The 23,359-nt window shown below is 39.8% G+C and overlaps 1 protein-coding gene across 1 annotated transcript; it reads right to left on the reverse strand.

Annotated features, from left to right (window-relative positions):
* Positions 1–302: 302 nt before the first annotated feature.
* On the reverse strand, positions 303–7,795 carry LOC142855958 (C-type lectin domain family 2 member D11-like). Its single transcript, XM_075982641.1, has 5 exons — positions 7,662–7,795; positions 4,949–5,080; positions 2,930–3,108; positions 2,252–2,358; positions 303–1,196 (listed from the first exon to the last, which is right to left on the reverse strand). The coding sequence occupies exons 1-5, from the start codon at positions 7,735–7,737 to the stop codon at positions 1,052–1,054; spliced, it is 639 nt and encodes a 212-aa protein (XP_075838756.1). The 5' UTR covers positions 7,738–7,795; the 3' UTR covers positions 303–1,051.
* Positions 7,796–23,359: the final 15,564 nt, after the last annotated feature.

Raw genomic sequence — 23,359 nt, forward strand, 5'->3', positions numbered from 1 at the left:
CAGTTTCTTTTGTGAATAAAGTTCACCCAGTTTAATGATATAAAATGAACTTCATGTAGAAATATATCTCCGTTTTAGACACATAGTTCCTTTGTCAGGAACTTAGTTGAAACTAACCAGTCTTACAAGCCTAATTCTGACAACATGGTCCATTCCATGGGTCTGTTTTGAAGACTCCTGTGTTGGGCAAACTGTTAGTCCCTGAGAATGTTTTCTACTTTCCTATGAGGATCCAGGAAGGAAAATGGATCACAAAGAAAACTTTTTATTAGGGCTAAATGAAGAAGTAACTTAGAAAGTGATATTTTACAGTAAAATATTCTTTATTCATCTAATAAAAAAATAAAGTATAGACATAACAAAAATACAATGTATTATTTAACAGATATTTGCAGTTTAACACTGAACTGCAGAATGTATGGTGTGGTGAGCACACCCATGATCACCGCTTCTTGCAAAGGGTCACAGGTTCAGGTTAAGTGGAAAGACCATATTAAAAATAAAATATATGACTGACGGTCTTGGTGTACTCCTTTGATTCCAGTACTTGGGATTCAGAGGCAAGCAAATCTCTGTAAGTTTAAGGCCAGCCTGGTCTACAGACTGAGTTCCAGTATAGCCAAGCTACACAGAGAGACCCTGTCTTGAAAACAAACAAACGACAAACAAACAAAAAATTCACAAGTCCCTGGAATCAAAGGGTCATGTCACCACTCCCACCTGATGCTTTTCATTATTAAATCCAAGGGCAAGTGCACTTAGAGAACTCATTTTGGTGGTCCCATATTCTCATAAGTATGACAGTCTGCACAAAAATCCTTATATCATAAAAATGGGGTTCACTAACACTGATGAGGCTTAAGTCATGAGTGCCAACACCCATTTTAGATGCATTAGTGTTGTTCTAAACCCCTGTATGTGCCATTCTCCAAGATGATTTTCATTTGTGATGCCAGCAAATATTCAGGCTTTTTTTTTATAACGATGTTGGAAGATGGGAAAAAGAGCAGCATCTGTTGATATCAGGGTACAAAACATCTTTTGACAAAGACTAGGAAGAAGCAAAAGGAATTTGGCAATGGAGGATATAGTTGTTGGGATTGCTACAGATCCATCTCCGGTCTGCATAGATCCTGGCACTGCTGATCCCGTTGTTGTTCAGGTAGGCATAGTCTTCCACTCCTCGGATGGGAACCCTGAAAATAAACCAAAAACAGTAAATCTGCAGAGTCCAGAACTACATTCTCTCCTCAGTGTGATCTTGCCTGTCTGCCCTGCTTATTTGTAATATGAATCAAAGGAAGACTGCGTCCATGAGAATCATCTGCACTAGTTGTGCTTCTATTGTCTTTTATATTTTTAGGGTTTGATTTGAACACAGAAACTTTGGCATTCATGCATGTTGAACCAACTTTTCAATGTGTTTCCAAAGTTTTGTCTTATGCTTGCTGCCCTGTTCAAATGAAATACAGCCATGGTTGGCATCATTGAGGTTGATTTTCAATTCTGTTTTGAAGCATTTCACATATGAGGAAACTCACTTCTCTGAAGAGGGTATTCAAGACAGGGTTTTTCTGTAGCGTTGAGGTCTGGCCTGAAAGTATCTCTTGTAGACCAGGCAGTCCTTGAACTTACAGAGACTTGACTGCTGCTGCCTCCCTAGTGCTGGGATTAAAGGCATGTTTCAGCATTGCCCAGTTGAAACTCACTTCTTAGTAAATTTCTGAAAAGGCTTAAATGATGGACAAGACTGAGTCTGTGATACTATTCCTGTATAATGGCTCCATTCAAAACAACTGTTCTCTCACCCAAGAATGGTCTTGGTGCTCTCTAGTTACAAGACTTTAGAGGAGGTTTCCAATGCCCTTGGAGCCTCTGCTTCAGTGAGTAGGTACAACTGTGCACACAATGGACTGCTGGGTCTCAGGCTTGCCCTTCTGCAGTGGCTCCCTGAAGTGTCAGGGTCCTCATTGCCCTTTTGACATTGTGTGCACATTCCACACAGGGCATTTATCAACAACAAAAATATTTAAATTGGTGAAGAAACAGACAATAGCTACCCCAGATGCCATCATCATGCTAAAGAATTTGAGGAAAATCACACTAAGTAAGGTTTTGAAAAAGAAGGCCAATATACCTCCGAGGCAGAAAAGTGAGGTTCACGTGACACAGCCTTTCCTCTCTAATAGACACAACAAACACACTTCACAACAAATCATCATAGTAGAAGAAAAATGGTTTGAAAACATACGAGCTGTTATATTCTGTATTGTCCATCCACCTCCAAGGGTGCTCTGGTGACTCTCTGTACAGGCCAATCCAGTAGTCAAAGGTCCCTTTGTATCTCCTCAGGAAGTTCTGTCATAAAACATGGAAAGTAAATATATGTATCTCTTTCTTTCATATGACCCTTAATCCCCACCACACAACTTCCTCTTTAGATGACAAGAGGGTGTATATGAGGGACACAGACTTTGGAGCCATAATAGCCCTCAGTTCTCAGTGTATTCAGTTGACAGTCATAATTATTAAGTACCTCATTTGAATTAAAGTTAAGTTTTATGACATATTCCTCATGGCTGCATTAGTTTCTGGTTAAGCTTCCCCTTGCAGTTATTAACAGTTGTCAACTTCAGGATGCAGCATTTGCTAACTTGGAGAAAATTACCCATCACCATCAGGTATCACAGTAAAGTGGTATATCCTACCTTCCAGATTGACTATGAGCACTTTCTGAGAAAATGTTGCTTGAATGTCTCAGGGTTTCACTCAGGAGTGCTACCATCAAATGGCACACACTCACTTATTACCCATGTCTCCACCTGCAAGGGTGGGATCCTTCCTCAGGTTTTATCTTTAATCAACCTATCTCAAGGCAACACATACTCAGCAGAACAAACCAACAAACCAATTCCTGATCCTTTCTTACCAGCTCCTCCATGTTGTCAAATCGAGCTAGCTGTGCCTTTAATTCCATGCAGAAGTTCTGACTGAATGTCCAGTTACTTGTGTCTTCCGAAAAATAAAAACATTTACTCCCAAATCCAATCCAGTTTCTTGGGCAAGAACCATGAGTATTTTTGATTGAGATATCTTCTGACTTTCTTACTAAAATTTAGACAATAAAATAATTTTTAAAAGGCATTGGCATACCCTACTGAGCTCAGCCATGAGGTGTGAATTTGATTGGCAGTTTCCTAACCCATCTGTAGAAGTACTCTGTTTAGGAAGATGGTCCTTTATCTAAAGGCATTCCAGCTCAAGCCTGTGCCCCAATCTCTCTGTTTCTCACTGACAATGGGGTGACTAGCAAATGAATTTTTACAATATCATCACTATTTGTGCTTTATCATTGTTCACTACAATATGTGTTGCTAGATTAACAAGCACTCTGTATGGACACTTACTTTGACAGTCAGCCTAATAATTGAGATAACGGTGAGAACTATTGGGAAGGTAGTGTTACAGTGTGGACCTGCTGCACTAAGGGCTTGCTCAAAGGTTGGAAAACATTGCTGGCTGGTTAGAAGTCAGTCTGCCATAGCCAATCAGCTAAGTTTGACAATATGGAACTCCCTACTTCCCAAACAAAACTTCTTGCTCTCTACCTAGCCTTATCTGGATGATATCCCTGGGCCTGGATGCCTGACCTTATCTGAAAGCTATCTCTAAACCAGATGCCCGTCTTTAAAGCCAGATGCTTGATCCGTCATTAACTTGACCCTTGATATAGATCCCTGCTAAGAATAGCGCTAGGAACTCTGCTAAAGGACCCTACTGACACATACCAAGCCTTGTGACAGGAGCATGTCACTTAATACAAATTTGGGTTTTCCCAGTATTCCCCATATTATTTATTCTTTATACTCTGGAATAAAGTTGAGCTGATTCACCTAAGTCTGTATTTCAGATGCCTCTGTTCATCTGTGTTCATGGGTATTGACCGAGGTTTCTGTCCTGCCTGGTTCCACAGCCATTCAGTCTCAAACACACAGAGCTCCACCTTCATTATAAACTGGTTGGCCTATTAGCTCAGACATCTTATTAACTAGTTATTACATGTTATAGTAACCCATAATTCTTGTCTGTGTAGTTAAGTGGCTTGGTACCTTTTATCAGTGAGGCATTCTCATCTTATTCCTCTGTGTCTGGCTTCTTCTGTGATGACTGTAGACTGACTCTTTCCTCTTCCCTGAATTCTCCTGTTCTGGTTGTCCCACCTCTACTTCCTGCCTGGTTGCCCTGCCTCCACTTCCTGCCTGGCTAATGGCCAATCACTGTTTTATTAAAACAATACAATATAAGTGACAGGGTACAAGACCATTGTCCAACAGCACATGGGCTGTATAAAAAACTTACTATGACCCCTTTTATTCTTTACCCTCTCAACCTGGTGGCCAACAGACTGAGAGGGAAATAGGTCTCCTGCATAGAAGGCAATAGTACAAGACTTTTATTACACTGTTAGAACAGTGTGGTTCTAAAATCCTATAAATTGGTCACCTCAAAAACCTTTTAATGATTGCATTCAGAATACAGTTGAACATTTTAACTAACACCATGGGCAATGGGAGGGAGGTGCTGTATCTTCCTGGACATATTACTCTTCTCTGTACTAACACTTCCTCGAAGTTTCTCCTTTGGATAATGTTCTTCTTGTGCTCTATCTTGAATAGTTCCCCAAGGTAGACATATATCTCCTGCATCTCTTTAGAGATTGCTGAATGTCCTCTTGCCAGGGATGTAGAGTCTGGCCTCCTGAGCACATCACAGCCTGTGATGTTTCTTTGCTGCGTCTTTCTGCTAGCCCCTAAGTTCCCAGAGAACAGGAATTTCCAGTGTGTTTTCTCTCTGCCTTCACACAGTGCCTGGCTCACGGTGCTCAGTAAGTGCAACTGACAGTGTGGATGTGGACAGAATGCTGCAGGATCTGGAGAATGTCACTCACCTGACAATGACAGAGCCACAGAAAGTACGATCACAGCTACAGTGAGGACCATGATCACTGCATAGCAGCAGTGAAGCCTAGCAGGAGACACGGGGGAGACGATTCTGAGACATTTTCCTTGGAGCTTTTTACCTGAAAAATATAAATATGAGAAAATCAATCTCAAGAACCTTTCAGGGGAGAGGATAAATTTACTCAGATAGAACACTTCTGCACTTCCAGTGCTAGAGAGGTAGAAGCTGGAGAGTCCGGGGTACAAGACCAGCCTTGGATACAAAGGAGGTCTGAGTCAAACCTGTACTACATAATGATCATTTTTTAAAAAACAAAGTAAGTAAATAAATTAGTGAACACATATATAAATGTATATAATAAAACATACTGACATAATTAATGGGTGAAATATGGGAGCATTTTAACCAGTTTTCAAAATCATATGAAGTAAATTAATATTAGTCCAAAATAGCAAAAACTCTCTGCAAGTGAGGAGTTGAAGGCATTCCTTAGGTGTTAGAATCATGATTATGCTGGCCTTCCCTGTCACCTGGTAGGATGAATCCAGACAGTACCCTGTCCCTTTAAGAGACAAGTTCTGCCCACTCCCTGTCTCTTTCTGCCCACTGAGACAAACTGAGTTTGGCCTCTTTCCTTTCTCTCTACCTGCTGTTCTTCTGAAGAGGGTGCTCTTTCTCTCCTTCTCCCTCTTTCCTTTTGCTCCTCTTTCCCCCTACCCCAGGACTCTGTGTGTGTGTCTCTCTCTCTCTTCCTCTCTATCTCCCTCCATACCCTCCCAACACCTTCTAAATAAAGTCTCCATACCCCAGCTCTCTCTGTAAGACATATTCTGTCTCTTGCTGACATTCCACTCCCTCCATGATACTTGTGCTGTCTTTCTTTAGGCTTAGATCTTCCACAGCTCTAGAGCAGGGAGCTACAAAACAAGCTGTCTGTCACGCAACTTATCTTGAGAATCTGATCACAGAGATGTGTGTGGTTTTGTTTTGTTTTTGTTTTTTTTTTGGTCACTCCAACCATTACTAAATTGTTTCTGCTTGTGTTAATTTAATCCATCTGTTTTCCTGTTGGCTTTTTTTTTTAACCTTCTGTAAAACAAATGTTGTACTTTGAGCTGCTTTCATATTTCTGAATCCAGAACTGTTTGTAGTTCAGTGGTGCCTGGAACATAAATCTAAGGTCAACTGTTTATACTTGAACAGCTTCTGAAAAGGAAATTTCAGGTCATAGGTGGCCATGGTTTGGGAACAGAGGAAGGAAGTGTCTGGAAAAAATCTGCAATGGGCCTCAGAGGAATTTGGGTGGAGTTATAGATTTATCTTTCTCTGCGAGAGAGACATTATTGGTATATGTTTTCAAAACTCAGAAATATATACCTAGTGATGGTGGCTCAAGCCTTCAATTCCAGTACTTGGGAGGCAGAGGCAGAGAGGAGGATCTCTGAGCTTGAGGCCAACCTGGTCTACAGAGTGAGTTTAAGGGCAGCCAGAGCTACACCGAGAAACCTTCTCTTGAAAAAAACAAACAGAGCAAAACAAAACAAAATATTAAAGCAAAAAACAAAACACAAAAACCAGTTCACTCACAGACCCAGATATGGTTTCAGAAGACTGAAGCTGCAGAATGCCTCCAGTTACACAACATCCACCCTTTGGACAGGGGCTCTGCTTTCACAAGAGATATGTTCTCTTTGGGTAAGTATTTGGTTTCAAAAGTCGATGCTGCTGGGAAAAGAAGCAGGAACTATTGTCCAGCTTGGAATATAGTATGAAACTTTCTCAAAGAATCAATCGATAAGCAGCAATTAGAAGCAGCAACAACAGCAGTATCAATAGTTAATAATTATTTTTATAATAGGAAATTTCAGTTAGGATAATACTTGGTTTAAGTGATAAGCAATAACATTTGCCATGAATTTTTTTTATTTTGGTAAATATTAGTCTTATTTTCTCAAAATCTAATATTCTTTCCATAAATTAAAAAAAAATAAGGTGGAAGGACAAGGAAGAAGGAAAAAAGGAAGATAAAACAGCAGAGTATAAGGAAGCATGGCCATTTTCAAAATGCAAGAAACACAGTTGTGCTTTCTTCCTGAAGACTGAAATAGAAAACCCTTTATATTCTTTTTCCATAATTTACTAGCAGCTCAAAATGCAGAGGATTTGGTCCTGGGTGGGGTCAGCCTGGACACTAGACCTCCTGCCTCCTCCTTACATCCTTTTCCATTGCAGTGCCTCGTAAAGCAAAAGCCACAGCTTTCCAGGCACCTCCTGCCACTACACACTGCAAAAAAACCTGTTGTTTGAATTTGCCTTTGCTGTGGAACTTGTAGCGCAAGCCTGTTCCACGGGGACTTGGTGTGATTCACCAGAGTAATTTACCAGATCCCTAGGAAAAGAGTGGACTAGCAAGCCAAGAACAAAGAAAAAAAATCATAATTCAGGCTTTTGTATGGCAATTCACTGTTCATTTCTCTTGCACAAGAACTATTTAAGTATTATATGTCCCAATAGAATAACTAATATAACAGCCTCTCAGGTAACTAAACTTCTATCTGAATTCTCTGCTTCTGCAGAATCTTACCATGACAGACTTAAAGACATGAGGTTCAGCTCTTCTGCCTTCCCTGTCCTTTGCTGTCCCTTGCAAATACCTCTCTGATCTTGTAGTTCTGTTCGCTTATGCATTAAATACATACCCATCTTGACCTCATGCAGGCTGTCTGTGGTACTGAGCATGCTCACAAAAGCGTCTGCAGGTTCTGCAGCACTCATCTCTGATAGAAACTAAAACCGTTGAGAGGGAAGAAATACCGTTTGTGTGTGTGGGCGGTTGCTCTGTGCACTCAGCCTTTGTATCATAACAGCACACTTCCCTTTCGTAATTATTAACTCTTTCCTGCCTTGACTACCAACCAAAAAGCAGCGGTCCTCTGGAGAGTTTAGCCCATGTTGCTACAACTCTGAGTTTTGAGGACATCACTTAAGAAGGGGGCACCAGAGCCAGATCAGAGGATTTGTGTGCTAAAGATCCAGAGATTGAATCTCTGGGAGACAGAGTCAGAATGGAGAGAGCTGGAGACCACAGTGTCCACAGTCAGTGAACATATTTCTCACCTCTCCGGAAAAAAGATAATTTATTCTGGAGCCAATTATGGGTGATTCAGGCTGTGTCATATGACAGGTTCAAATATAGAAGTGTTTGGTGGTTGGTGTGGGGTTAGAAAGGACATATCGCACTGCCACCATCACCAGTCCAAGAAATGCCTCTAGATGAGTGGTTCTCAATGTTCTTAATGCTGGTCCCCTTTAATAAGTTCCTTATGATGTGGTGACACCAATTATAAATTTATTTCATTGTATGCTATTGGTATAAATCAGAATATCAATATTAATATGCAGGATATCTGATATTTGACCCCTGTGAAATAGTTGTTGGATTCTCCCCAAAGAGGTCACAACCCACAGGTTGAGTACTGCACAGATTTTTAGGGAACTTTTACTTAGGCCAAAGCAAGTTTTATTACTTTGATGCTAAAAAGAATTTCAGAACTAGACAGTTTATGAAGCAGAGTTGAAGTTTTTCTAAAATTTACTGTATTATATTGATATATATATTAATATATATATATATATATATATATATATATATATATATATATATATATATATATATATATATGGCTGTGCCTGTCTGTGGGACTGTGCCTGTGAGTGCATGTGCCTGCAGAGGTCAGAAGAGGGTGTCAGATTGCTCCAGAGCTGGAACTGCAGGCTTGAAGAGTTTGGATTTAGAAAGCAGGTGCTTCAAAATTGTAGCAGCAGAATGTCATCATCCTCAAGAAAAACAAATTTAACATTGCTTTTATCACTTAGGAACATATGTCAAGGAAAATTGTAAACATCTGTGAAACTTTTTAAAATACTGGAATAAAATATTTGGGTGATGGATACAGTAGTGTATGACTCTGATTCCAGAACTGGGGAGGCTGTGACAGGTAGCTCTCTATGAGTCCAAGGCTAACTTGGTCTACAGAGGGAGCTCCAGGCCAGCCAAGGTTAAGTCAAGAAAATACTATAAACGTAGGGGCTGGAGAGAAAGCTCATTTGTTAAGATCCTTGGCTGCTTTTCCAGAAGACCCATGTTCATATCCCAGCACCTACCTGGAGGCTCACACTTGTCTGCAACTCCAGAGGATCTGACACCCTCACACCAATGAAAACAGTAAAAATAAATGTTTAAAAACACTACAAACTTAATATATTAATTATAAAATATATATAACAATAGCACATAATTAGTATAGTAATATAACATATAAATAAGTATACTATAAAATATGAGTTAATATAAATGCAGTCAAAGGGCTTCTGAATTCAGGTATTTGGGGCTACAACAGTCAATGTAGCTGGAGATGAGTGTTGCCCAGATTTTCTGATGTCCAAGTATAATGCAGGATATTTGTTTATACTACATGAAAATATGTCTATGTTTTACCTCACCTGCCTAAGACACCTGATTGATTTAATAAAAATCTGAATGGCCATTAGGAGAGGATAGGTAGAATTTCTGGGGAGAGAGGAACTCCGGGAGTAAGAAAGGAGGGGATGTCACTGAGATGCAGAGGGGGTTGGACATAAAGAATGGACAGGAGTTAAAAAGCCACATGGCAGGATGAAGATTAACAGAAATGGGTTCTGAGGGTCATGCTTCAGCTTGGGGGACATACAGATCTGAGTATGATACCTAGTGCCATGATGGCATCCAAGCCCAGGCTATAGTTGAGGACCATGTCTAGGTCCATGACTCTACTGCAGGCAGGATAATGTTGTGAGAGTAGAAGTTAGACATATGTCTAGTAGGCAGACAGGAAATGGAACAATAACTAGATAATAAGAAGGCCAACTTTTCAAGATGGCAGCTTCTTTCTCACACTCTTGACCTAAGACAAAGCCTGGCAGCTTAAAACAAAGCTGTAGAAGGCTTTTAATCTGGCCAATAGCATACACTCTCCTCCATAAACACGGATAAAAGCTTCAAGTCCTGATCCCTCCCCTGCTCTACTCTCTATAGCCTCTTCTGTCTCTCTTCTCTCTCTCCCCTTCTATTTTCTATTGTTTCCCCTTCCCTCTTTCTCCCTCTCACCCCCTCTCTACCTCTCTCTCTCTCCCTTCTCTTTTCTCCCTGATCCCCCTGCCCTCAGCTTGCCTCTCGCAACATCCAGATCACAAAATCCTGCTGGAACAGAACAAGAGTCCATGGCAGCCATGGTGGAGCCATCTGGAGAGTGACTTTTCATTTACTGCTTTACTTTGTGTTTTGTTTGTTTTCAGAGCTCTAACTTAGAAGTGAAACCGTTAATACAAGCTGACTTTACTATGTCCCAAGAACTTTCAGTGCTCCCCTAGCTGGAGGCCTCTCCCTTTAACCCCAGAATTCTGAGCCTGAGCCAGAGATAACAGATGGCTTCCTGCAACAGAGTGTAGCCTGACACAGTGATAAGGACAGTCTGGCACAGCGATGGGAACAGAGTGAACTCTAAGTCAGTGATAAGGACTTCTGGTCCTTCTCAGGCCCACAGCAGTTCTGGGAGTCTGGGAGCCCAGAGAGGGCCTAGGCAGAAATAGACTCCTGGCCTAGGTTGGGGAGACATATCCCTAGAAACCCAGGGACAGTTAGGCAGTGGGGTGATGTTGTATGATGGAGTAAGAATGGACACAAGTACCTGTCTATTTCTTCAGGCCCACAGAAGGCACAATGTCAAAAGCAAGTTTTCATAACAGTCAATATTTATTCTTACACTGGGCGTGTGCTTTTTACTCTAGACTGTTGACCTTAGAGAAATGGATCAGGGGAGGACAGACAATGAAAAACGTTTCAGTACTTTCCACTTCCTGTGATGTTTGTTTGTTTGTTTGTTTGTTTTTGTTTTTTAGACATGAGCAAAGACACAGAGTTTTGTGTGACCTTGTAATTGCTGGAACATTAGATCTCCAGGCAGGTCAGAGGTTCTGTTCTTGGCCAGCAGTTTTCCCTTAAAGGGCCTTTACTACCCCTGTAACCATTTCAGAGGTAACTGCAGTTCATCTGCCCTATAGCTCTCAGGAGCTATAGGAAAGTGGAGATGGGAAGAGTCAACTTTCTTTCTTGAAAAACATGCTTTATTGTACAATAAACAATTATATTCACTGGCCACATTCACCTGTTTGAAACATGGGAGAGCTACACATTGGCCATTAAAAATTAGTTTACTTACTACTGAAGGGGGCACATCCATGCCACAGCATATGTGAGATGTCATGTGGTCACAGGAGCCAGTTCTCTCTGCTTCCTTGGGCTATACTTTCTGTCTTGCTTACAGATTTGGAAGAAATCTGCCTACTTTTTATTTAACATATAAAAATACAGCAGTGAGCACTTCTTTAGAATTTATTAAGAAATCTTCAACTTCTGAGTACAAATTACTTTTTCAGAACTAGGACTTCCTGGACTGGAGAGATGATGACTGAGCAGTTAGGAGATTTATCTGAGCTCTGTCCCCAGGACCCACACTGGGTAGCTCATAACTGCCAGTACCAGTCCCAGAGGACCTGTTACCATGCACACATGCACATAAATCTTTAAGAAAGAAAGGGGGAAGAAAGAAAGAAGAGGGAGGGAGGAAGAGAGAAAGGAAGAAGCTCCTTGAATATTTTCAGTTATTGCCCTCCCACCTTACACTATTGCTGCCCAGCTCCCCCCTCAAATTCCCCATTCATCCAGAGTCCTGGAGTTCGGAGGGTGTAAGGTGTTGTTGGTTGGTTTTATTTTGAGGCTGCCTCAGGATTTGAAATAAACCAGTTACTTCATCCACCCGAACATTTTTTTTGGGCTCTTTGGGTTTCATTTCTCTGCAAAGCTTGTGGCAAAAGAGAAAAGAAAGTACAAGTAATGCATTTCTTTTAAAAAGTAAAAATTCTGGATCTCTAACCACTCTTAATGATTCAGCCTGCGTGCAACATTAAAGGATTGTTTTCTTCCTTTGGAAATTCCAAAAGATAAGAGTCAGCTGTTAGACTGCAGTGCCCTGCTTTGAATGGTCATTAGGATGGCCCAGCCAGGTCCTGCCTATTTTCTGTAATCAGAGGGGAAAAAAGGAAAGAAATAAAAAGAAAATGAAATTACGAAGTACCTAGCACAGATTGCCCCATCCTGGAATAATGTTTGATATTTCATCAGAAGAAAGGCTTCATTGTCCTCTGTAGGTAAGGGTAGAGACATTTACTTTCTTAATCACTATATTTTGTTTTTTTTTATAATTTTTTAAAATTTTTTTTATTGAAAAAAAATTTCCGACTCCTCCCAGCCTCCCATTTCCTTCCCTCTCCTTCCACTCCTTTCCCCCTCCTCCCACTTCTCTCCCCCTCCCTCTCCAGTCCAAAGAGCAGTCAGGGTTCCCTGCCCTGTGGAAAGTCCAAAGTCCTCCCCCTTTCATCCTGGTCTAGGAAGGTGAACATCCAAACTGGCTAGGCTCCCACAAAGCCAGAACATGAAGTAGGATCAAAACCCAGTGCCATTGTCCTTGGCTTCTCAGCAGCCCTCATTGTCCGCCATATTCAGAGAGTCCGGTTTTATCCCATGCTTTTTCAGTCACAGTCCATCTGGCCTTAGTGAGCTCCCAATAGATCAGCCCCACTGTCTCCATGGGTGGGTGCACCCCTTGTGATCCTGACTTCTTTGCTCATGTTCTCCCTCCTTCTGCTCCTCATTGGGACATTGGGAGCTCAGTTCGGTGCTCCAGTGTGGGTCTCTGTTTCTATCTCCATCCATCACCAAATGAAGGTTCTATGGTGATATGCAAGATATTCATCAGTATGGCTATAGGATAGGATCATTTCAGGTTCCCTATCCTCAGCTGCCCCAGGAACTAACTGGGGACATCGCACTGGGCACCTGGGAGCCTCTCTAGGTCCAAGTCTCTTGCCAACCCTAACATGGCTCTTTTAATTAAGATGTGTGCTTCCCTGCTCCCCTATCCAACATTCCTTAAGACAAGTTCTCTCACTGAACCTAGAACTCACAGATTAAGCTAAGCTAAGTGACCAACAACTCCCAAGGATCTGCCAGTCTCTACTGTCCTGGAACTGAATTTATGAGCTCATTCCACCAGGTCCAAATTTCTTATGTCAGTTCTGAAGGTTGAAATTAATGTTCTTACACTTATGTGGCAATCACTTTAATGACTGCCTATAACCTGAAGACGATCTTTAGGAAAAAAATATAAAATATTTTCATTGCCTTCAGAATGAAATAGTTGTGCACAAAAGCTGTTAGAAACTGTTTCAAGAACTGGCTCGATTCTCCATTCTTGATTGTTACCTTAATGAACAGATCATAAAATTTATGTGAAAAGTGACATCTTATGTGACCTGCTAAGTGGTAGTAGGGTTGTGGTAACAGAGCTTATTAAAGAATAAAAAGCTGGTAGGTCACAGAGCTACCACACCTATAATCCCCACTGAGGAGGTAAAGGCCAAAAGATAAGGATGACTCAGGCTATGTAAGACACTTTCTCAACCCCCCTCCCCCCAAAAAAAAGAAAAACAAAATAAGAAAAAAAATCTCATTGGATATTATTGATTTGCTTATAGTAACACACAGCTGTTGGGGACACAGAGATTCTTGTTTCATAAATAAGCACTAAAGGAACCTGGAATGTAAAACACGTATAACCTGTTTTCTACCCAGAAGACAGGGAATGGATATGACCAATAACCTGGTGACCTCTGTGCTATCTGTAGGGTTGGGCCACAACTGGCTTCTCCAAACTCTTCCAACTGAGACCCTCATTGTGAGCACTGATTCTCAGTCAAAGATGCTCATCCTTATGGTAGATGTCACATGGACTTCACAAAGGGGATCAGAGGTGGTTAATAGCCTAGGGGGCCTCTATGCTACCTGTAAGACCATGACCACACCAAATCCTCCCCAGACCCATAAGTTGTCACATGCAGTCAACATAGAACCGATCTTTACAGAAGAAGTCATAGGTACTTTACAGTTCAATGTAGTGATGCCTTAAGCTTTCTTGTGCACATAGGATTGAGTTCATTGTCACCAGAAAACTCAATTCTAAAATTGCGCTGTGTTTAAATGTGTTCAAAACAAGCCGGGCGGTGGTGGCACATGCCTTTAATCCCAGCACTCGGGAGACAGAGGCAGGCGGATCTCTGTGAGTTCGAGGCCAGACTGATCTACAAGAGCTAGTTCCAGGACAGGAACCAAAGGCTATGGAGAAATCCTGTCTAGAAAATAAAAAAAAAGTGTTCAAAACAATCTTTTGGTGCTGCAGTTCATATGTCTGAACCCACATTGGCTACTGAGGTATGCTGAACTAGATCTTACCTCACATGGATGGTTATTCTGCTGTGGTGCTCACAGAGAACCCATACTAGTTTCCCTAGTAACCATGACCACAGCAGTTACAATTTTCCTTAAAGTCACCTTACCCGAGGCATAGTCCTCGAACAATGGACCCAAAAGATTATGAAGCTGACCAAACATTGAAAGCAAATATTTACATTTTAAATGGAAAGCTAATATTTCTCTGACAACCAAACCAGGGTCCACATCACTGAAAAGAAAACAGATCAGTAAATCAACAGCAGACTTAATGTTGAATCAACAGAGGTACAGACTATGTGAGCCATGGGAAATGGTACCAGGGGCCTTGAGTACGAGCCTCAGTACCCCATCAGGGCTTAGAATTGGATGTCTATGGCAGGAGAGGATCTGAGGATAAAAAATGAACTCAAAAACATCACCTCTGGATCTTCTTTAGTTTTTGTGTAAAGGAAAAATGAAGTGAAGGAGGCATGAAGGAGAGGAAGAGTAAGAAGAAGAGTAAAAGGAAGATAAGGAGAAAAAGGAAGGAGAGTAAGAGGAAGAAGTAGAAGTAGTGAGGAGAAGAAAAAGTAAGAGTAAGGGCTGATCTCCATGAGGTTTCTAGTTTTTACAAGAGTTGTTGGAAAAGTCCGTGAGCAAGGATATTGTAATATGCATATCAAAATCACAAAAAAGGAAAGCAGAATCTGACAAAACAGTACTCTGAAATATGCATAATTAAGATCACAAAAAGAGGCAGGTAGAACCTGAGAAAGTAGTACACTGGAACAGATGGCCCCACTCAGGAAAGAGCCAACATTCAAGGGAAAGTATCTGACATTCCAAACCGTTAGATAAAGTTACTAAACATCCCTAAATCATGAATTCATCCATTCTTCTCATGTAATCTCAAGCAATAACCAGCTTTGGCGATGCCCATATTGGTTTGTTAGCAAAAGTGGGACATACTGCCTTCCTGCTCGATGCCTGTCTTCTATAGACATTTCTATGTGGTCTGTTAGTGGACAATTTTGTGGGATTGACTCTAGTAAATTTGACTGTTAGAACAAAGAATGAATGTTATCTCTCTAAGGCCTCTTGGTGTAGGGAAATGGAACAAGATCAGTTCATTGCCATGCAGAAGTCAAACTACTGGGGTGTTTTGGAAACAAATCCCATTTTAAAGGGAAGAATCATGGCTTCACAATGTTTCTGCAAACATGACAGTGACTTTTCCAAAAAACAAGTGTTACTGCAGCTCTGCAAAATGATTTTTGTTCCATGTGGATGTGGATGTACACACTTCTCATGGATCTGTCTATTGGTCTGTCAGGTGTGAACTCATTGTACAGTCTTGTGGGCTCCAACAAAATGGGACACACCAATGTTTTTAATGCTGTGAAAATAAGGTTCTTTGCTCAGCGTCAGTCCATGTATAAAAAAGCTGAAATTCATTTACATAATTTGTTTCAAGGCAGTGAAAATGAATCACACAAAACCATGACATAATCTTTTAGAAATGGAAATTGATTAGTTTTTTTGAACATACAATTTAGCATGTCATCTTTTGTATCTCTTTAATAACATTGAAAAACAAAAACCTAACGGTGCTGAGAAATCTCACAATGTCTTTGTTTGTTCTCTAGAGTGTATGTCCTGAAACCAACTGCTCTTATGAAAAACACTGAAATGAAGTGCAATCTGGAGAGATGCCCTGCAGATAAAGGCTAAGGTTCACAGCCAGAAGGATAGGATTCAGTTCTCATCATCCATGCTTGCCTCTCCAGCTTCCTCTTTGCCAGGCATGACGGTAGATATCAAATAAACAAATAAACAATAAATAAATCAACAATTAATATGTAATTACCTATATGTGTACTTATATATTATACATTATCATATATATTAAAAATATATATTTAAAGATGAGCATAGAGACATACATGTTAGAGAAGGATTGAAGCAGACTATATTAACTTTTTCAGCTAACTTTTAATTTTTGATGGCATTAATCCTGTCAGATAGCTGTTTATTATTAGTCTGAAAAGATGTATCATTTTTAAAAGTGCCTCATTCTTCGCTCTCTTTATCAGGCCATTTTCTGAAGGATATGATATGACTAAGTCAAAAGTCCAAATAAATGGATGTATCAGAAAAATCACATAAGCCTTGCACAATAGAATTCATAGTATAAGAAAAAGGTTATGAAATTCCTTGGTGGTGATATTGTCTGTCATTATATAACTTTCAAATTTACCGATTTATTTATATAAATGAACATACATTTATGGGGCTGCAGTAAATTGCTGTAGGTGTAATAATCTTTATTGACCAGTAGGTGTCACTGTTGCACATGTACATGATTGGAAACAGCAAGACAAGTTCCAGAATTACCTGAACTTACTAATTAATTAAGAGCAGTGCATTCATGTACATAGGATTGAGTTAGCCAGACTATCAAGGAACGAAAAGCATACTGGCAGTCGCAAGCCAAGAACAGGGCCTGGGCACATCTGTTGGATGGGACGTGGCAGGGATCGTGGTGGGAGAAAAGCGTGGCCTGGGTGCCAGCTGGAGATACTGCAGCTGCGGGCAAAAAGCCTGACTGGGCTGGTGGGTCTGGGAGTGTATGTGTGTGTGTGTGTGGGGGGGGGGGTAGGGGAAGCATGCGTGGACGTTTTGGCCACCCAATGTAGGTGAAGGTTAATAAAGTAGTCCCACACTAGCTGAGAATTGAGTATACTAAAGGGTTCTTTACTTAGGGGGCAGACTCACAGATCGCAGGAGCTGGAAACAGGAAACAAATTTAGCAGCCAGAGAGAGAGAGAAAGGGAGCAAGCACGCACATTTTTGGTAGCTAAGGCCATGCCCAAGCTGGTCCAGCATCTCAAAGGCCATTGACTGAAGGAGTATCCCCCGCACCAGCTTCTCTTTAGAATACTGGGCTGTTGGTATCACTACTTTTTCAATTGAGGACCATCACCAAGTGAGTGAGTGATACCGGAACAGAGCAATGGTGACTAGTGATTCATTTCTTGACTTCCGTGCTGTGAGATCTCATCATTGTGGCTCAGGGCAGTATGCATTTAAAACACCGAGTTACTCATTTCTAGAACTTTATAGTTAATGGTTTGAGACCACCGTTGAATGCCAGTAACAGAAATGACCGACTCTAAAATGGCAAATAATGGGGTAGATGACATACACTATGTACTATGTATATAACAGGTAATGGGGTACTGTGTTGTAATATGATATATACCGTGTCTATAGCAGATAATGAATACTGTGCTGTAACATGACACACACTACATCTTTAGCAGGTAAGGCGTACTGTGATAAAGCATTTCTGGAGTTTCTGTGACAACCAGAGCTAGCAGTGTAATGATCTACAGGAGGTGAGGAGGCAGTTTGGATCAACAGGATCAAGTATTAACATTTAAGGACAGCATAGTTTGTCGAAAACTCTGGTGATAACTAACTAAATCATGTGTGCGCAATAATTCTTAGGATGTGCATGATGTGAAGGATGTACTACACAGACACTCTTTGTAAATTACAAGTGACATCTTCCATAAAGATGGGCTCTATAGTTTGGATGACTATGTCACCCTTGAAAAATGTATGTTATATAGATTGACAAGCTTTTCATAATGGTCTGGGAGACGACTCTGTGTGGTCTAGGCCACACACATAACAGAAAGTCATTATTAACCATTTCTAAATTTAACTTTCTGATGAATAACAGGTTATGATTCCCTTCTTTTGATGGAAATACCCATTGTGTTTAATATTCCTGGTTCCCTTAGTGTTTATCTGTGACCAGAGGAACCCCAAATACCTCCTAAATAATAATAGGACAACACTATGTCTATCATACTGTACTGCTTAGACACCATGTTTGATACCTCTGTTTTCCTTGGGAACTATCAACAATGGATGTCTACTGTTTATTAGACAGTGAAATGCATTAACTTTTGAGCTGTGGAAATCAAGTATCACAACGTTGCTAACTTAACTTTCTTCTTGAAAATTCAATAAATGTGGGTTTCAAATGGAAAATAATGGGAGTGTTCATTATAAAAATAATGAGGAGAAACTTTAGCTGACTCTTGCATCTCCATTTTAATCATAATCTTCTTTTCCTCAAATTTAGTTTCTAACAGTTCTATGTATTACCATTTTATGAATGACTTCCCAATTTTAATTATTAGAAACAAGTATGGTACCATTCTGAGGACAGCTTTCCTTGTTGATTTTTGTTCTGCTGTGTTCTGTTTCTGAGATTGTGTTTTCTATACCACAGGAAACACTCTAATTCCCTCTCCAGTTAAAGATGACCTTGAACTTCTGATACCCCTGATGTGGGAGTGATTTCTTATTAATAAGGAAACTGCCTAGACCCATTTGATAGGCCAACCCTTAGGTAGGCGGAGTAAACGGAATGGAATGCTGGGAGAAAGAAGCTGAGTCAAGGAGTTGCCATGGTTCTCCCACTCCAGACAGACGCAGGTTAAGCTCATTCCTGGTAAGCCAGCTTGTGGGCTACACAGATTAATAGAAATGGGTTAGATCAATATGTAAAAGCTAGCCAATAAGAAACTGAAACTAATGGGTCAGGCAGTGTTTAAAAGAATACAGTTTCCGTGTAATTATTTCGGGTAAAGCTAGCCGTTCAGGCGGCCGGGTGCGGGGACTCAGCCCGCCGCTCCTACTACTACATACCCCTTTCTCTACTTCTCAAGTATTCGAATTACCACTGTGTTGCACTTTCCATGACTATGGAGTCCTAATTTCTATAGCTACAAATTCATTTCTATTTTTGTCAGTTGTTTTGTTGTTTCTAAACATTTATTGATTTAAATGATGTCATACTTTGAGTTATATGGTAAAATTTTAAACCAGATATTCTAAATTATTGTTTTTTATTTTCACATTATGGTCCAGAATTACTTGTGTGTCCATTTATACTTTTAAAAATTACCTCTTTAAAAAAATTATCTTTGTTTCCTGAATTGTATGACTCAGATGCAGACACATACTTGTGGTTTCTGTACCATAGACTGGTTTTAGAATTCTGAGACTCATTAAGTAAGTTGATTTATTTTTAAAGGTTCTTAAGGAAAAACCAAAAAGAAAAGCAAGTGAGGCAGAAAGAGTAGAAGTTCTCCTAGGAGGTAGGAGACAGTTCTCATTAACCTTAAGGTTCATCTATATCTGCAGACTAAAACTTTACATACACACACACACACACACACACACAAACACACTCCCCACACATATAGAGTTGCAAAGTTGTGTCTATTACACATATACAGACTTTCTCCATCAATATTCTCTAGACAAATACTTATAACAGCCATTTGCATGGCCATGAGATTATCTTAGTCTTCTTAGGTAATGTGGATATTACATAAAGCACACAAGGATACACACACAGCTCATGTGCAAATACCACATTTTATAGAGGAGACTTGAACTTATATGTAGAGGTTCTGTAAGCCATCTTCTGTGGACAGTGAGCAATGGTATGTGGTCAGAGGTAGCACGAGACTGTCATGGAAAGAAATATACAGACATTGGAATTGAGGAATAGTACCGTGGGCTGTCATTTCTGCTGTGAAGGACCTGCTTTGTTGCTGGAAAAGGAAGCAGGGAGATACACCAGATAAAGCTTCGAGGTCCCATAGACACCCTGAGTATGAGAACAGTATATTTATATAAACTTAGAATTTCTCCTGAACAGACACAAGGATGAAGCCTAACATCATACATTTCTCAATTTATAGATTTGTGCTATTTCACTTTTCTCACTCTTTCTACTCTTGAAATTATAATTAGAAAAAGGAAAGCTTCATATAGTCTCTATTTCAATGTTTTTAAACTAATGTCTAGTATTCAGAATAGCCATATTCCAAATCACCACAATATAATTCAGTCCAATACAATATTGGGGGTAATTTGTTTAAGCTTCATAAAACATAAATTTCTTCATATGTAAAATGCCTGTACAATATCTACTTCATAAACTTTTAGAATTTATGAAACAATTCTTATAAATTCCAAAGCATATTGTCTGCTACAAGGCATTTTTCAATAAGCAGTAGTTTTCCTTCTTTCTCCCCCCATGTGCTTTTGTCACTTATTCATTTATTTATGTATGTATGTATTTATTTGTTTATTTTAACTAAAAGTAAAAAACTATTTGGGTGACTTTAAAACTCATTATTTCTTAACCCTATGTATAAGGTACTACATAGATACCCTGTTCTGTAAGATGGGCTCCATATCCTGTTTGAGCTGTTCAGTATGAAATTAGATTGAGAAGAGGCCATGTGAATATTACTTATGTGGAAGTACACTATAGAACTTATCTTTTTAATCCACAGAATGCTGTCATCTCCATTGTTCTCTCTCTCCTTTGAACAGGGGGAGAGAGAGAGAGAGAGAGAGAGAGAGAGAGAGAGAGAGAGAGAGAATTTGTGTGTTAGTGAATGTGAGTGTGTTTGTGTGTTTGGCTGTGTATCAGTCAGAGTGTGTTTCTGTGTGTGACTGCAGGTATGTACATATTAGTAATTGTGTGAATTCATGCATTTGTATGATTCTGTGAGTATGAGTGCAGCTGTGTGCATGTGTTTTTATGTATGATTGAAGGTGTGTATGCCACCTTAGGCTTAGAGCTCAGAGAACAACTTTCAGGAGGTGATTCTCATTCCACCAAAGATATTTGTTATTGAATTCAATTGTCAAGTTTGTGCAGCAGGTGCTTTAATTGACGAGTCATCTCATCATCCCAAAGCAATCGTTTAAAACTGTAATATAATATGAGAGGCTTAACTGTAGAAGATATTCAAGTACCAAAAGGAGAAATAAAGCCTCTTACCTGGAGGAAAAGTTGAAGTTGGTGCATGCTTACGCTCTGGGGTCCTCAATGTTTTTACATTGACATAGACTCTTGATTCTTCCACTGTAGATGTGAGATATGCACTGTGAAAGTGACAAGTTCTGTGTGATCACTCTATTCTATGTGTCCATGCCCACCCACAATTGCAGCTTAGAGGTTCTCCATAGCCATTTAACTTGGGTATAAAACACTTATACAGTTTACACATTCTTCTCTTTCAATGAGAACATATAATGTGATTATAGCATGAATAATAAAAACCCAGAGACAGCTATTCGGGTTCAAGTTGAAGATCAGAAAAGCAAAGCTGCCAATCTACTAGAGAGGTTTTTTCCTCTACCAAGGCTCAGATAAACAAACAACTAAAGAAGCTTTTCCTCTAACAAGGCTCAGATTCTGTCCTCAGAATGACTGCAGACTGCAATGCTCTCCACCAAATTTCAGACTACAAGGAGCTGTTGCCTCCTTCTGCCTTATATACTTCTCTAAGCCCAGGCATATCATTCCTGTCTCCACATACCTAGTGATGAAACTAAAGGCATATGACTCCTGAGTGCTTGGAGAACCTTTGTGTGACTTCTATTTTTCTTTTTAGACAGATTAAATCTCATGAAGCCCAGTGTGGCTTTGAGTCCTGGGATTTAGGGTGTATGCCACCACTCCCTGATCTCTAGTGGCTTAGCACTACACTATGATCTCCAGGCAAGCTTCATCTATTAAAACACAAATAAAATATTACTACACGTGATCTACTCTGGATTTTTGTTCTTATTTCTTTAATAACCAGTTTTGAGTTACACTTTCAGTGCCCAGAACAAATAAAACACTTAATATTGAACTAAAATTTGAGGGATCTCTCCCCACCAAACTCACAGAAATTATTTTGTGTGATGTTGTGTAATTAAAAAGTAATATGTGAAAGTCCCTAGTGCTATTCATCACAAATTGAAGTTACAAAATCCTCCTGAAACAGCCATATTCTGAATTTAACTGTGAAATGTGGAAATGAGGAAATGAATGAGGTTAAAAACATACAAAAAACATTATTGGCACAATAGAAAAACCAACCTCTCAACACTGTTATGAAGACAGGAGGTGCAGTGCGTACTCACAGCATAGGGATTACACTCATTCCCACAGCCACTGATAATTACAAAGGAGGAGGGGGAAACACATGTAAGTTTCTTAGAGCACACTTTAGACTCAGGTAAGCATCCTCAGCTGTCACTCATTGATGACAGACATTTCACTCAACACTCAGGCCTGGAAACCTGCTTCTTGCTGCATCTAAATCTAAGATTTCAACAAGTGTTCAAAATTTTTTTTCCAGAGTTGTCTGTCTTGAGGTATTCTATACATTTCTAGTAAAATGGTAAACTCCAGCATTTAGAAATTTCAATATGTAATGTATAAGGGTCTCAAGTTTTAATTTACATCACCAAAAATTTTGTTAATGATGCATGCTCTTGCTATGTGAACTTTCACAGGAAATGTGTGAATAATGATTTCAAATATGAAGTTTGTTCATGGAGCACACTTGAATAAGCAATTCTGCTGCCAATGAAAGCTGGGGAAATGAATTGGAAAAGTCAATAGAATAAAGAGAAGCATAATGCTCTAAGCTGGAACTTCAAATAATGCTGTGAGGACAGTGAACTTGGAGCTGTAAGTTCTGAAGCCATCTGAGGCTATTAGGAACCCACAATAGCTCTGCTAAGAATGGCATACTGAGGTAAGGTGTTCACAAAGTATGAAGTATCAGGAATAAACAACCAGAGATGAGTATCATTCGTCCAAGTAAGTGTGAAGCAAACTGACCACTTGCTATGAGTACAGAATATTAACAGCAAAGCCAAATATATATATATATATAGATAGATATATATAGATATATAGATATATATATAGATATATAATAGAATTCTTTAATGTAAAAGAAAATGGCATAATGAAATGATTTTATGAAATAATGTAAAACTGTCAACCAGAAAGCAGTAATTATGGGATAAAAATCTCATACTTTGGGTTAAAAATACAAAGGAATGGTGACATGAGCAGAATGGCTCATCAGGAAGCTACAAGACTTCCTTCTCCACAGAAGTATTGCTTTTTTCCATTGACGTACAGAC

This window comes from Microtus pennsylvanicus, chromosome 8 (genome assembly GCF_037038515.1).
Source record: "Microtus pennsylvanicus isolate mMicPen1 chromosome 8, mMicPen1.hap1, whole genome shotgun sequence".
NCBI classification, from domain to species: domain Eukaryota; kingdom Metazoa; phylum Chordata; class Mammalia; order Rodentia; family Cricetidae; genus Microtus; species Microtus pennsylvanicus.